Here is a 14231-nt window from a genome sequence, read left to right as displayed (position 1 = left end):
AAAACCTTGGAGAAAACCAGAACTACAGGAAGAGAAATAACCTGGCACTGAAATCTTATTTTTTGGCAAAGACCTAAGGGAGGATTCAAGAGAGAAGCATGCAGAGCAGGTTGGAGTGAGGGAAGAGGAACCAGCTGAGGTCTCCTGCAGGGAAGTGGGGAGGGAGTGCTGGGAGGTCTGGCTGGCTGGGACGTGAGAACACCCACAGCCTTCTGCTCTCCACAGAGTCTTGTCTGATCATAACTAGTCAACGTGTGATCTTTTTAAGACAAATCTGACATTGGCACCAAAACTTCTCCAGCTATACTCATAAATACTGCATCCTTCACATCCCTCAAGATCTCGTGCTGTAGGAGCTACCAGACATTGCAGTGCAATACTTAGGTGGACACACATTCCATTAAAAGCAAAGTTCATGTTACTTCACCTCAGATTATGCTGATAAAAAGCTGGTGTGAGAGAAACAAAGAAATAATAATTAAAAAAAAACAACAGGAGGTATTTTGAGAGGAACTGAGAAGTTTGCTTTTAACTTGGTTTAACATGGAGGACCCTATCACACACAAGACACGAGCTGCCTTCTTCTGCCGTGCCATTGGGTGCTCTCTCAGGCCAGAGTTGTGCCATGCTGCCCGGGCAGAGCACTCCTGGGACTCCACCATAAATCAAACAACTTAAAAATTCACAATTGCAGCTTGATCTTCATCGGGGCCAGCACAAAGGGCGCCAGTGGGAACCTTCCAGTATGAGTCCCTACAGCTTATACAGAGACACCAACTTGTTAAAGCTGCCAACCACACACCTCTTTGGACTGAGAACAAGAGGTGAGGTGGGTGTAATTTACACATCTGCAAATGTACTGCTGGCACTCTCAGAAACTGCCACTAGTACACAGAGACATCCAATTTAATATTCAAAGTAATTGCGCTAGAAACTTAAAACCAGAGACCCAACATGGGAACTGCGCCTTGGCATATTTGTGCTTTATGACATGGTCCCCAAAACAACATTTTACATCAGCAAATGGAAGAGGGAAAATCAGAGATTTTAACAAAAGAGTATTCATTTAAAACTTTCTATTTAAAAAAGGCAGCTTTTGCATTACAAGACTGAAGCAGTCAATAGAACTGTAAAATCCTTAAAGCAATAAATACATTAATTTTGATCTTGATACTCCCTGTGTATATCTGGTAAATGGACCTCGGTTCATAGCTAAAGCTCTGCTTTAGGGAAGCATCAGAACAGATATTTTTAGTCTCTTCTGCGAATACACACTGTAAATTCTGTGCTTGCAGCAGCCTTCTGGAGGTACTGGCTTAAACTATACAGACAAGTGGATTTCGCAGACAAGAATAACGTCACATTAAAAATTTAGCAAAAATATTCCTAGATAAAATAAACACAGAAGTCAAATACTGAGGTGGAATTGTATTGACTGTCTTTGCTAGAAAAAAAATCCCCTCTTAAATGTGCTTTAGTTGTTCAGACTAGGAAGACCTTAAGTATACCTTCGGAAAGGCAGACATAGAAATCAAAACTCGTAACTTTGCTAGATACCCCAAAACACAACAAAAATCAACATAAAAGCATACCACTCCTGTGACAAAATTTCCCTATGCCTCTACCTGACAGCAGCCAGCAATTCTCTTTGGTGTTGCTGAGGAGCAGTGACTATCACTTCTCCTGCTAGAAGTTCTCTTCTGCTTCATTAACTACATTTTGTTTCAGGTTGTCTAATTTAATTAAGTTAAATTCTAAGCAATCCTTCCCCAACACATTAACTGCCCTGAAGTCTGGCAGCTCTCTTTCTGACCTGTGAAGGAGCAGTGAGCTCAAAGGCTTGTTTTTCAACCCCTCAGCCTCCCCTCACTACACCCCAGTTAAGGATAATGCAAGACTCTCTGCAAACCTGATGTTGAGAAAAAGAGAGGCTTATCCTATGACAATTAAGAGCCTGTTCATACCATACAGTCTCAAGTCATCTACTCAAATCAGAGGTTTTTGGGAGGAGAGAATCACCTCTCTTTTATTTCAGTTACAAAACAGAGGCCTCTAATTAACCTTTCCCCAAACCCAGTATTTGCCAGTATGTGAAGAAGTGAAAGCTCACTTGCTGACTGGAGAAGCTGTATAATTAAGCAGAAACACAGCTGAGCTGCGCCTCTCCTTGGCTGATTTATATGAGTCCACCTGCTCCTGCTTTTGTTAGCACAAAAGTAACTCCACTTCAAAGCACACAGCGACAATCTTGTGATGTGACTATGTAGCAGCAGGTTACCAGTACAAAGCTGTCCCACTGACACAGAACATCTAAATAGGAAGAAATCCCTGCTGACTCAAGCCTAGCAGCTTCATTTCCTGGATTATTTTTGCTCCTCTGCACTCACCCACTGCCCCCTCCTCCCTTATCCACAGATCCCCCATTTTCAGCCTAGGCAGCTGCTGCATCACTGCATCTCACTCACTGCAACAATAGACCCAAGTGTTTTGTGTGCCCTCTGAATGTTTTACACCACAAGTTTATGTACAGATTGCCCAATATTACACAGAGGTGCTGCAAGGTAACAGAGCAGATGGGTCATACAGAGAGATATGTAAGAGGGAGAATCTCAAGGATGACAGAAATGCATGATAGATTGAACAGACTGAAAATGAAAGAGATCCAAAATAACACTTCCAGCCCCAGCACAATTAATTTTTTAGTGTGATCTCTTTTAATGCTCGCATTGAACAAAAGAAATTACTTAATCAGCAGCCAGCATTGCAGTCCCATTCCTGTCAATTGCATTTGCAGGTGCATTTAAATCTGGGCAGCCACAGTAAGATCTGAACACTGGGGACACTCACAGCAACCCCCACACAGTCATCTTTTTTCAGGTCTAAAACAGCTTGTTCTAGCCACAATGATAGTTAATGATCACGGGTAATTGCCCTTCAACACCTCAGTTCTGCTTCAGTGTCATTTACCCCAGACATCTCTTGCTTTGTTATGTGTATTGACAATGGTATTTACTACATCCTGATCCTCTGTTCAACCCTTTTAATATAAACTTTTGAACTTATCCAAAGCTCTGCTGATTTCGGACCTTTTAAGATAAAGCAACTCGCCAGATGCCGTTTTATGGCATCAATAAGAGTCGCTAAGTTTTTCCCCTACAAAGTAATCTATTTAATAAGGGGGTTTCACCCTTTTTTCAACACCTGTGACTTTAATGAGATGATTAAAATAAAAACAGTCAACATAAGTAACTTGGTAATGCTGTACAACACTTAAGTCTGTATCTCTCACAGCATCACTAGCCTAAGTACTTGCTGGGGAAATGCCAACAAGCTGCTACAGAGCCAAAAAAAAAGGTCACAGAGCATTTTATTTTGCAGTTACTACATAAACAGAGGCTATTTTTAAATTGTTCATCAAGAAGCAATGGCTTTCAAAAACAATGCCTTAAGTATTTCCAAATCCTTACAGGAGCCATCCCCCTCTTACAACAAACACATCTCAAAATACTTCACAAATAAGGCCTCTATCATTACCCTTCTTTTACAGAAAAGCACTGCATCGTGGAGATGACTTGCTCAAGGTCACTCAAACATGCCAGTGCCCAGATTTCCTAGTCCCAAACCAGCTCTTCAGCCTCCAGTGCCCCTGTAAGCAAGCCTTAGGCACTTTGTGGTAAATGTACACTAAAAACATGTGTTTTATCTCTAAAAGAGAATGGATTTTACAGGCAAAACAACTGGGTGGGGCAGAAATGGAGAAGCTACTTGCAGAAGTTCACAGTTCCATAGACTTCTTTCACTTCCTTCTCTGATCTCCAATTTTCCATATTATATTTCTCCTTCACCAAAAAACCCTGACCAACCTAACCAGTGCCTCCAGAATACCTGAAACCCACACAGAAAACAAAAAAACAAACCCCAAAGCAAAGCAGGAGCATTCCAACCCTCTAAGGAAATTACAGGCTTCTATTACCACAGAAACAACCAAAAACCCCCACAGGTTTCATGTTTTCCAAGTACTGCTGAACGTACCATCAGAGAACACACCACAGTGTTGAGAATATTAGCATCTATATTATTGCAACCAATATTAACAAAGAAAGCCTCTAAACCCATGCTACCTTTTTAAAAGCTCCACATACCTGAAGTCAGATAAACACACTTTACAGACAAACACATCTGCCTAAAAACAAGCTTCCTGGGACATGTGAAGACTGGCTTCTTCTTAAACCTGTTAAAGAGTTTGACAGTACCTGTCAACAAGAGCCTGTACTGTGGAATCCTCTGAACCGGCTTGAGCAGATAGTGCTTCAGAGCCAGACTGGCACAGCGGGGGCTCATCTGCAAGAAATGCCCAACATAAGTACCGATTTTGTGGCAGTCAAGAATTCCAGCACAAGAAAACATACCTACAGTCAACTACCGATTACACTGGATAAGCTTTATCTTGAGAAGGTGTGACTATCACAGAGTTAAACACTACACTACAGAGCAAGCACTTCTGTGGGGAAGACCTCATTAGCCATGTGTTGAAAGAGTACAGTAAGCACTTGTACTCTGTGGATCCAAAACAGATGCTTTTGCTTATAAGGAAGAGGTGAAGCTTCCTAGATAAAAAAAAGGGAACACCAGCGGCAAGGGCCACATGCCCCCTTAGAATTAGTCAGTGTCCATTAGGCAGAAAGGCAGAGGAGATAGTGCTCAATGCAAAGGTTTTGCTTAATTCACACCTCTAAAGACAACACAGAATTAAAAAATCCTTGCCTCCAAAATGTTAATTACCTTGAGTTTGTGTTCAAAATAATGTGCATCTGAAACATGGATTCTTTATAAAGGCCCCTTATCTTCTTCCTGGCTTTGGCTGACTCTGCCCCAAGCTCTTCCTTTGCCCACTGTAAACAGCCCTTCGCACTTGCAAGCAAACAGAGTAGGGATTACCCAAGGGGTAGGCACTGCCCGAGGGGAAGCCCATGTAACAAGAGGTAAATTCACAGTTTGTGTGGATCATGTGCTCAGGGAGCTTGCACCTCTTCTCTGCTTTGTTTTAAGGGAGTTATGTAAAAACCTGGCAAAGCTCTTAGGGAAATGAATCAGCTTTCATCCGATTCTGCATGTGCTGGGTTTGAAACCTCTAGAAATACGCTGATGAAAAATATAACTTTTTTATGTTTCCAACTAAAATGAAACACCACTCCCATGCATACAGTACTGCCCTGTGATGTGGTACAGAAATTATCCTGGTAAAACAGGACAGTTAATCGGAGTATAGTATGACTGGGAAGACAAAACTAAAATAACCCAGCTGAGTTAATGTGTCTTTGACATAATCTGTAGCAAGTGCTGCATTTTGTGAAAATCAAAGTCCTTTATCATATCTCACAGAGGTAACCAAAATCACTCTCTGCTTCACAAAACCTGAATTCACTTCTTTCCACTTCTACCCTTCTAAGTCTCAAGCCAAGACTGCTGGAAAACAAACCAGCCACAAAAATCCCACTAAAAACTCCCAAACAAATAAACAAGCAAATAAACTTCAGTATAGTCTAAAGCCTTATGGAGGATCACAATTCCTGAAAAGCCACAAAATAGGATATATCTTACAAAAGACTACAGTACCTCAAAGTCTTTGACTACTGAAGCAAAACCTGCATTCTTCTTACACTGTTCATCTAATAGTGCAACATTTTTATCAAATTCTTTGATGTAAGTTGAATACATCTTTAAGTAGGGACCCTTTTTAACAAATATATCAGCAATTCTTTGATGTTCAAGCCTAGAAACAAAAAATAGAGTAATTAGAGTGAAAAAGAACATACATCTTAAGCCTACAGCAAAACATTTTTTTTCACAGTAAGATGTGCTGGTGTATGCTCTGAACAAACAGCTCACAGTTCATCAGATAATCATCCATCCCACTACCTACTCTGAAAAGCCTTATCAGACACACTTTGACACACTGGTTTAGTGTTAGCTGAAAACCACTTAATACACAGTCTGTATAGAATGGTCTTGAACACTTTAGTACAAGCTGGATTTCTGAGGAGACAGATCTTCAAACTTCAAGAAGCAGTCTCCACCCCTTAACAGCAAGTATGGGATTACAGTCTTTATCCATCTCAGTACCTTTGTATAGCTCATTTAGATCCACCCACCAATATAACTGAGAATGACTTCAATGGGATTGGGGCTGTCAATCAGCATTGTGTCTGGTTACATCTCAACAACCTTTAAAGTGCAAACCAGTCTTCAGGAAGGCCTAATTTTTTTATAATTAAATCAGTCTACTTATTGTGCCCATGTAGGGACCAGAACTTTTGATTAAAAAAGAAATTTTAAAACAAAAAGTGTGATTGCTAAACACATGTACTGACCATTGCACCTTTCTGGATACATCTAAATGGCAAAAAGTACCTCTCAATGGAAAATTATCTCCTGTCTTCAAAGTCAATTCTGTTATTTAAGAGGCACATGAAGTACAAACAAGAGTCAAACCATGGCCACATGGAGTCACATCAGCCCCACAGATAAATTTCAACAACATCAAAGCTGTGGTATCTCTTTATTGATAGTCACCAGTGAGATAATCGCTCTTCCAGTTCCCTTAGGAGGTCCCGATTGAGCTCATACAGCTGAGGTAGGTAGTACAGGATCTGATTCAGGATTCTGTCCTCAATCACTGGCTTTCCAAGCTGCCTAGAGGCATGCGCCACAGCGTCCCGGAAATCCTGCCGGAATACAAAGAGGACAGAAACCCCCCTTCCCATGAGTGAACAGCTTTCAAAGCACCAACACAGACAACGAGTTCTCCCTGCAGACATTCCAGGCATTGCTCCCTATACCAAAGGCAAGGCAGGTACCATCCGCGACATGTTCCTCAGCAGCTTCAACTTACTCCCCTGGGACCACCTTAATCCCTTTGGTTTGAGGCTGCAGCTTTACATTTTTGTTCCTGTATGAATAATATAGAAGTTGTTCATTATTTTTACAGTATGCCCTTAAGAAAAGTGCTGGTACTATATAATGAGGAAACTAAGGGGGTAAATATCTTGTATCTGGCAAGGGTGTTAGCAGCCTTCAGTATCTTCTTGCTAATACTTGGGTCAAAAAGAAGAAATATTATATCAGCTAATACTATCATAATCTTACTTTAAAATCATACTAGTTTTCATAAGTCATCTATAAATGCTGTTTTAGAAGATGTGCCTTTTGGACAAAACTGTAGGGTCACCAAAAATTACTATATGCAGCTGCTTTTCTATATACAGAAAAAAATTACAGCTAACAAAAAGATATAGTGACAGCATATGGGAGCTGTGAGATTACAAATGTTAACAATGATCAGAAACAACATTGGTATATTCAAAACATTACAGGGAGGGGGGGAAAACCCTGCTTGCACTTGAAGGATCTTCTTATAGCATTTTTATGCTGTAAGAGCTCCCAATAGGACACAGACAAGGCTGACTGGTCCTCATCAAACTGTTTAGAATTAAAATCTTGGTCCCACACAAGTCAGTTTGGCCAGGATTGTATCACATTGAAACTCAATATCCATTACATGAGGTATTTTTCCTGATCATGTGCAAACAAAACTTCCAGAAAAGGTTAGCCATTAGCATTTCACATGAAAACCAACACTGTCTAAACTGACCAAAAAGAAAATCCAAATTAGGTGGTGTGCTGTATGATTGCATCTCACTTGAATTTGAGCAACAGTGGAAAAAAGACAATCTGTAATAGCCCTTTTTAAGTCTGTGGTCTGCTGAAACCTGATAGTGTGTGCACAATCTATAGGTACCCTGAGAAAAGTGACTAACAACATGTTCCTAAGTACAACGATATTTTAAGTGTGCATGAGGGCCACACCTGCCTTTCAAAATCTGTAGGGTCCTCAGGTTTCCCCCTCGCCAGGTCTACCACTACATGTCTTATTAGCTATCTCATCAGCCCAGCATCTGGCACTGTTTAGGGTCTCTCAAACTTAAGCTGCCTCAACTTTCCCCTGCCCTCTCTCCTCATTATGTCAGCTCCAGGCAGCATGAGGTCCAGCCACACTTTCTTGCTTTGTGACCCTCTGGGTCACAAAGGCTGTGACAGGGCAGAGTTATGACAAGAAACTGAAAGGAGATACAGGGTAATGTCTGTGATGGGGGAAGGCTGAGAACTAAATACAAGGGAGTTAAAAAACAGATGGCGTTATTCATATGGAAATGTTCTGGTTTACATCCTCTGTGCAGACTAGTGACACATAGGTTAACTACCAGCTGCATCTTATGGGTTTTCCTGACCCTAGGGCATCGCTTAACACTGAAATGATACATGGAATTACAATGGCAAAAGCTCAAATGAGGCATTCTGGAGAGCTTCATGCAAAATGCATCATCATATTATGATAATATTCTCTCTCTCCCCCTTCCCATCCTGTCCCTCCTCTTTCCCCCACCCTCAGCCCCCATTACAGGCACACACAACATACTGTATGTACTTTGCCCTGGGATAAAACAAGAATTTTGTCTGCATGTTATAAGGCTAATTACACGATGAAAAGAAAAGCAGTTTTGTCTGTAGTGTAATCAACAACCCAGGCTTTTCCCTGACCAAAAATAAAAGGAGAGCAGGGAGCCAGGTTTAAGCACCAGTAGATAAGACAGGAATGTCATTTGTAGTTAACAGCATTTATTTAACTTCTAGATACAGCATTCAAAGAGTCTGCAGGATGTTTTCCAGATCCAGATTTGATTTTTCAACTACCTTGATCCAAAGTCCATCAGCTTCATGAGGCTTTGAATCACACCATGAAAGACTTTACCATTAAAACAGCCAACCAAAACTGCTTCATTGCCCTCTCTGTCCCCCTCTACAACTGAATAAACGAAGGAAGCCCTGCAGGGAGGAAACGCAGGGAAGAAGTGAAGCTTTCAAATGATGCAAACCAGTCTACTAAACAACAAAAGAGCTAAACTTCAACACTTCTTCTAATCTATTTTTTATAATTATCAAGTCTTCACTACAGAAGCAGTACAATGTATTTGTCACTGTAACCATATTAAGCTTTATTTTTAACCTGGCAGTGGGTGTGAAGTAACTGTCATGCCAAGTTCATCTAGAGATAAGTTGGAGGCAGAGAGCACATGCCTGAGGAGTAGGGGTAGAAAAAGTCAAACAAACTGTAACTAGGCTGGAGTTAACAGTGTTTACACTTGAAGGTACACTGGCCTTCTGCAAAATCCCCTCTCCAAAAGGATAAAATACAGAATAGGTCTATTTTAATTACCAAACACAAAATATGTTACCTTAAAAGGTAAATCTTGACATTTCACTGTCAAGGGTAAAAAGCATTCAGATATGGACAACTTTTTATACAACTAGGTGAATGACTCAGAAATTAGAAATTACAGTAATAGTCATTTAATGCACCAGAACCTAAATCCATTCCCTGCTAAATAAAAAGAGAATAGCTGTTGCAAATAATATATACATTGCTTTTACCTACATATACTTGCAAGAAGTGATTTGTATTACAAATATTTAGCATATATATATGCAATATATCTGTATATGGCTATATTTAGCATATAGTACTACATAACACTGCTGAAAAGCACTACTTTCATCAGTCTGTTCAAAGACAGTCACCTAGGTTGTCCTAGAATTTATTCTGTTTGAAGCAGTGCAGTCATCCATTAAAGTGAATTGTAAAGAGAGATTTTTCTAATTTAAAATAAGCCTTTCAAACATTACAATCTTCCTCTTTTAAAAAAACTTGCCCAGCTTTGGAACTAATGTGGGTACTTCATAGCAAAACACCAGTCTTATGACTGCAGACAAAAGTTTCATATGCTGCATGACAGAAAACAAAAGATTATGCTAGGTATCCTGAATCATCCCAGCTTCTTACCAGGGCAATTTGTCCTTTCAGAAGGAGGAAGGCTATTGTACACTTTCTGAAATGCTGCTTTACAGTTTATAGTTTTACATTATATTCTGGTCCCATAATAATCCTTTATACAACTTTTTACTGCTTGGGCAAAGCCAACTGTCTTAAAGGCAACATCTTTAAGAGGACGGCACTTATTACCATCCCTGGAAAGCACATTGTTTCCAAACCAGAAACAGTCTTAGTTTATTCTAGACTAAGACAGCATGCTGCTAGGTACTTATTCATATGAAAATCTAGTCTAGGCAGTTTCAAAGGCTTCTAAGTACATACTGTTGCTGAATGACTGCCTGATAAAACATTCCCAACTGGAAAATGTTTAGGGAATTTTATTTATCCTATAAGTATACACTCCCCCCTAGAGCTGTGCAGTTTTTAAATGGCATTTGAGAAGGACACCACCTTATGTTTCCTCCTGCCCCTCCTTCACTGCAGTGTCTTTAAATAAGCAAAGGGCTGTGATATCTGAAATAATTCTGACCCTGTCATGAATCATGTGTGACCAGCCCACACACTTCCCCTCTGCAAATGCCCTGACTCAGTTCATCTCAGTTCTTTCCATTGGAGGATTCCCAGCACACAGTGAAGTGACCTGCCTGCATCGGTCTACGGGGCAAAGGAGTAAGTTTAGTTGTTAACAAAAATAGGTACCAACCAGACTAACTCCTCACTCACTGCTGAGTGGGTTAAGTACACCTTCAGGTGCTGAATGAAGATAACTTCAAATGGGTGAAATTAAAACTTCTCATAAATTTAACTGAAAGAGAGAGAACTATGTGATCTAAATGTGGTCACGTATTTTACTCCTAAGGCTTCAACCAATATTCATCTTGGATCCATTCTCCTAGAACATACCATCAGCAAAGCAAAACCAAGCCATAATCCCTTCTGCTGAGACACAACACCTGCAGATAGCTCAAATATCAGTTTAATTTAAAGGAAAAAAGTATGCCTGCGCCTGGACGCTTTTCAAGGAACACACATACACACATCCTACAGGAGGGAGGAGGGAAGGGGAGGAAGTTTCACACTCTGGAGCACAGCCAGGCTGCTATATGTGACAAACTGTAAACAAGACTGCTAGGAATATGGCTACGGAAGATTTCAGAAATAAATGATTTAAAATATAAATAGGCAGTCTTAACTGGAGTTAGACTATTAGCCATGAGCTGTTCAGCTAAACTATGGCAACAATAGTTAATGCAGACTATGAGTAACTGTGGATCACATTTTTCAAACATAGATTAGGAGATTGCTTCTGGAAAGCTGCCAAGTAGTTCCACACCTATTTTCTCAGGTAATAAGATAATTTACGAGTCTTAACAATCTAAGATGGTTAATTTCTCATAATAGTCAATGATCTGACTGTGGCATAATCTCAGAACGTTATTTCAAGGAATAGGCTTGGTAGTGGAACAGTGTTTCTTTCCAAACCAAAACTATTTCACTAATCATCTTAATGAGATTACTACAGCTGCAATTCATTGTCAAATGCTTCAATCAGCAATTCTAAAGGGCTTCATAGACTAAAATTTATCAACATATTCATGTAAAGACTGGTTAAATACTGAAGATTTGCAGGTGGAGGAAAAGGAGTTTGAGGTTGAGAGAATTTTATACAGCCAAACAGTAGGTCAGTTGTAAGCCAGGACGAGAGGTCAGGACTTCCTTTGCTCCAAAACCCATAGCTATTTTATTTCTCAAGATACACATTACATTCTTCTCCCAAAGCTACTATGAATTATTTTTCATAACATTTGGCTACAGTATATAAAAAGACTAAGTTTTTATAGATAAAACTGTATGTTTAGTGGTAGACTTGGCAGTCCTGGGGTAATGGTTGGACTCAATCTTCAAGGTATTTTCCCACCTAGTTGATTCTGTGATTCTATATATAGCTTATATTGTATACTTTTGCAATTGTCTTCTGAAAACTCAAACATATTAAACCAAAATTTCTCAGTCTTGTGTTTCCAGGACACACAACAGAAAAAAGAAAGAAGTGTGACCTCTTACCTGCTTTCTTCAATAAGAGACTGATCTTGTGGCTGCAGAAAAGTTAGAGGTACCTCCTGACAACATCCTACTTGCTCTCAGAGTCCTTGTAAGGACAGAACAGGTTTAAATTGTCTAAATCAGAAGCTCTAAAAGCTCAGGCAAAAGCCCACAGGCCTAAGCTTTTGTTTGCCCACACAGCACAAAGTTACACACTCAGCCTTGCAGTGGAAAGACCCCTATCAAAAAACCATGTTCTGCTGTTCAACCAGAAGCCATACCGCAGCAGCAGGAAGAAAAAGAAATCAAAAAGGATGGGAGAACAAAAAGAGCTGTGGGTTTTGGGAAAAAGAAAACAAGAACAAAACCCAAAAAACACCCGACAAAATTTGGGTCAAAAATAGACAAAAGAAATTAAAACAAATAAGCCAGGCAGCTTACCCCTAGAGCACCAGGATGCTGCTGAGGTCCTCTCACTTGTGCATAGCCAACCATTTCCAAAGAATCCCACAGCAAAAAAGTACAAATGGAACCAATCCTGCCTTACTCCTTTTCCAGGAACACTAGGTGTTTTTTTGGGTACCAAGCATCTCAGAAAAACTTGTTTCTCTTATGTCACTTATGTTTTACATTCAGTTCACTGTTCCTTTTTTTTCCGCAAGTGCCCTTAGGGAAGGAACAGCACTTTCACCCTTGCTTACCCACTTGTTTACCATGCATGAATTATCTCACAAAGAGGCATACTTATGAGCTGATCTGATTTAAGCCCCTTTGTTTTCAAGGAGTTTCTTAACAGCATTTTACCAGAATTTTTCCTCAAAAACAGCATTACGATAGTTACAGAAATACAGAGAATTCAAGATTACATCTGAAGTTTGATTACTCCCTCAAGCAACGCTATTCACCAAGTAATGTGAGAGAGCATTAGTGTGCAAAGCCAGTAAAGTCCCTTAACTCTGCTATGACCTACTTATTTCATATTACTGAGTGTCCCCAAGTGTTTATAATTTTCTAGAGACCTTTTCATTCTGTCTTTAACAGAAGCAGTCAGTTATACTTACAATGTGAGACAGAGTCCAAACAGGCTGGTACCCTTGTACCTTGGGAGTGGTGCTCCACCTACCTTGACTTACCAATTTAAAAGAAAAAAATGCTAAAAACAAATAATATCAGTGATACTCACAACCAGCTCACAATCACATTCCCACTTTATCAGCTGCTTCAGACTCCACTTCAACTGCTCTAAGCAGCAACAACTTAAAAACCTTTTTCCTGCATCAACAGCCCTGTCCCCTGACTGTACTAAGAGCCATGAGCTGCACCAACTGGCATTGGTAAAACAGATTGAGGAGGATACTATTCACTTCAGATCATTGCTAATGGAAATAGTAAATTTCAATAACCACTCTTTGGAAAACCACCAGTAGGTGTTTCAGAAGGTGTAACTGAGCCTCCCCTGACCAACCGAATCTCTACTATGGGTAAAACAGCCCAGCCTGGGAAGAATCTATGTTTTCATTCCACAAATCTGTCAGAGGTTGCTTGCCTGGCAGTTAGTAATCCTGACAGTGAGGCTAATAAGCCAAATGGTTCAGTGCATGTGAAATGAAAAGGATAGTTTCATCGATGTTCAAATATTAGCCACAAGAAATATATGATTAAATAGATTTAATAATGCCTGTGCTGAACATATACAAATCCTCAGGCACACCATTCTGTGGAAACTGGAAATAAAAAAAAAAAAAGTGTTTCTTCAACCTTTCTCAAGGGCAGCAATTCTTATTTAATGAAGAATGCACACACAGAGCCTCAAAACTGATGCCCACTCCGACAAGGACATCACCAAGGTTCCCGCTGCAGGTCAGAGGACAAGATGAGGACAAACTGTTTCCTTGATGCCTAGCATCCTCTGCTAGATCAGGCTGAATACATGTTGATATTGCCAGCCAACAAAAACATTTCTAATGGTTTTCATTTGGCAGCTAGAAAATAGCAGTGTCACAAAGGGAATTGAGAATTATCCATTAAGAAAAAAGCAAAGCACATTCTATAGTATTGCACATTTACACTGTGCAGACAGCCTGAAGTTTGTCCCAGAAACTTCCTAAACTCCCTATTATCTTCCCTCTCCCACATTCTTCCTCTGTTTGCCTGCATACTCAGCACCAACACTCTTTCCTTCCAGTACCATTCATGTTACCTGAAGAACTGATACAGTGAAAGCAAAGACACCTTTAAGATATAACTCATATACCTGAAAAATATGATAATTAAAATCATACAGCTTAGATTTGTCTAT

At 40.0% G+C, this 14231-nt stretch overlaps 1 protein-coding gene across 1 annotated transcript in view; it reads right to left on the bottom strand.

Moving 5' to 3' along the window:
• FGD6 (FYVE, RhoGEF and PH domain containing 6) overlaps positions 1-14231 on the bottom strand; it is a 72206-nt gene that overhangs the window by 23896 nt on the left and 34079 nt on the right. Inside the window, exons 6-8 of the mRNA XM_005143137.3 lie at positions 6574-6725; positions 5617-5773; positions 4254-4341 (exon numbers count right to left, since the gene is read on the bottom strand). Of these exons, the coding sequence (XP_005143194.3) occupies positions 4254-4341; positions 5617-5773; positions 6574-6725 (397 nt within the window). The remainder of the gene's footprint in view (positions 1-4253; positions 4342-5616; positions 5774-6573; positions 6726-14231) is intronic.

This window comes from Melopsittacus undulatus, chromosome 5 (assembly GCF_012275295.1).
Source record: "Melopsittacus undulatus isolate bMelUnd1 chromosome 5, bMelUnd1.mat.Z, whole genome shotgun sequence".
Taxonomy (NCBI): domain Eukaryota; kingdom Metazoa; phylum Chordata; class Aves; order Psittaciformes; family Psittaculidae; genus Melopsittacus; species Melopsittacus undulatus.
This window is presented reverse-complemented; position numbering and strand designations above follow the sequence as displayed.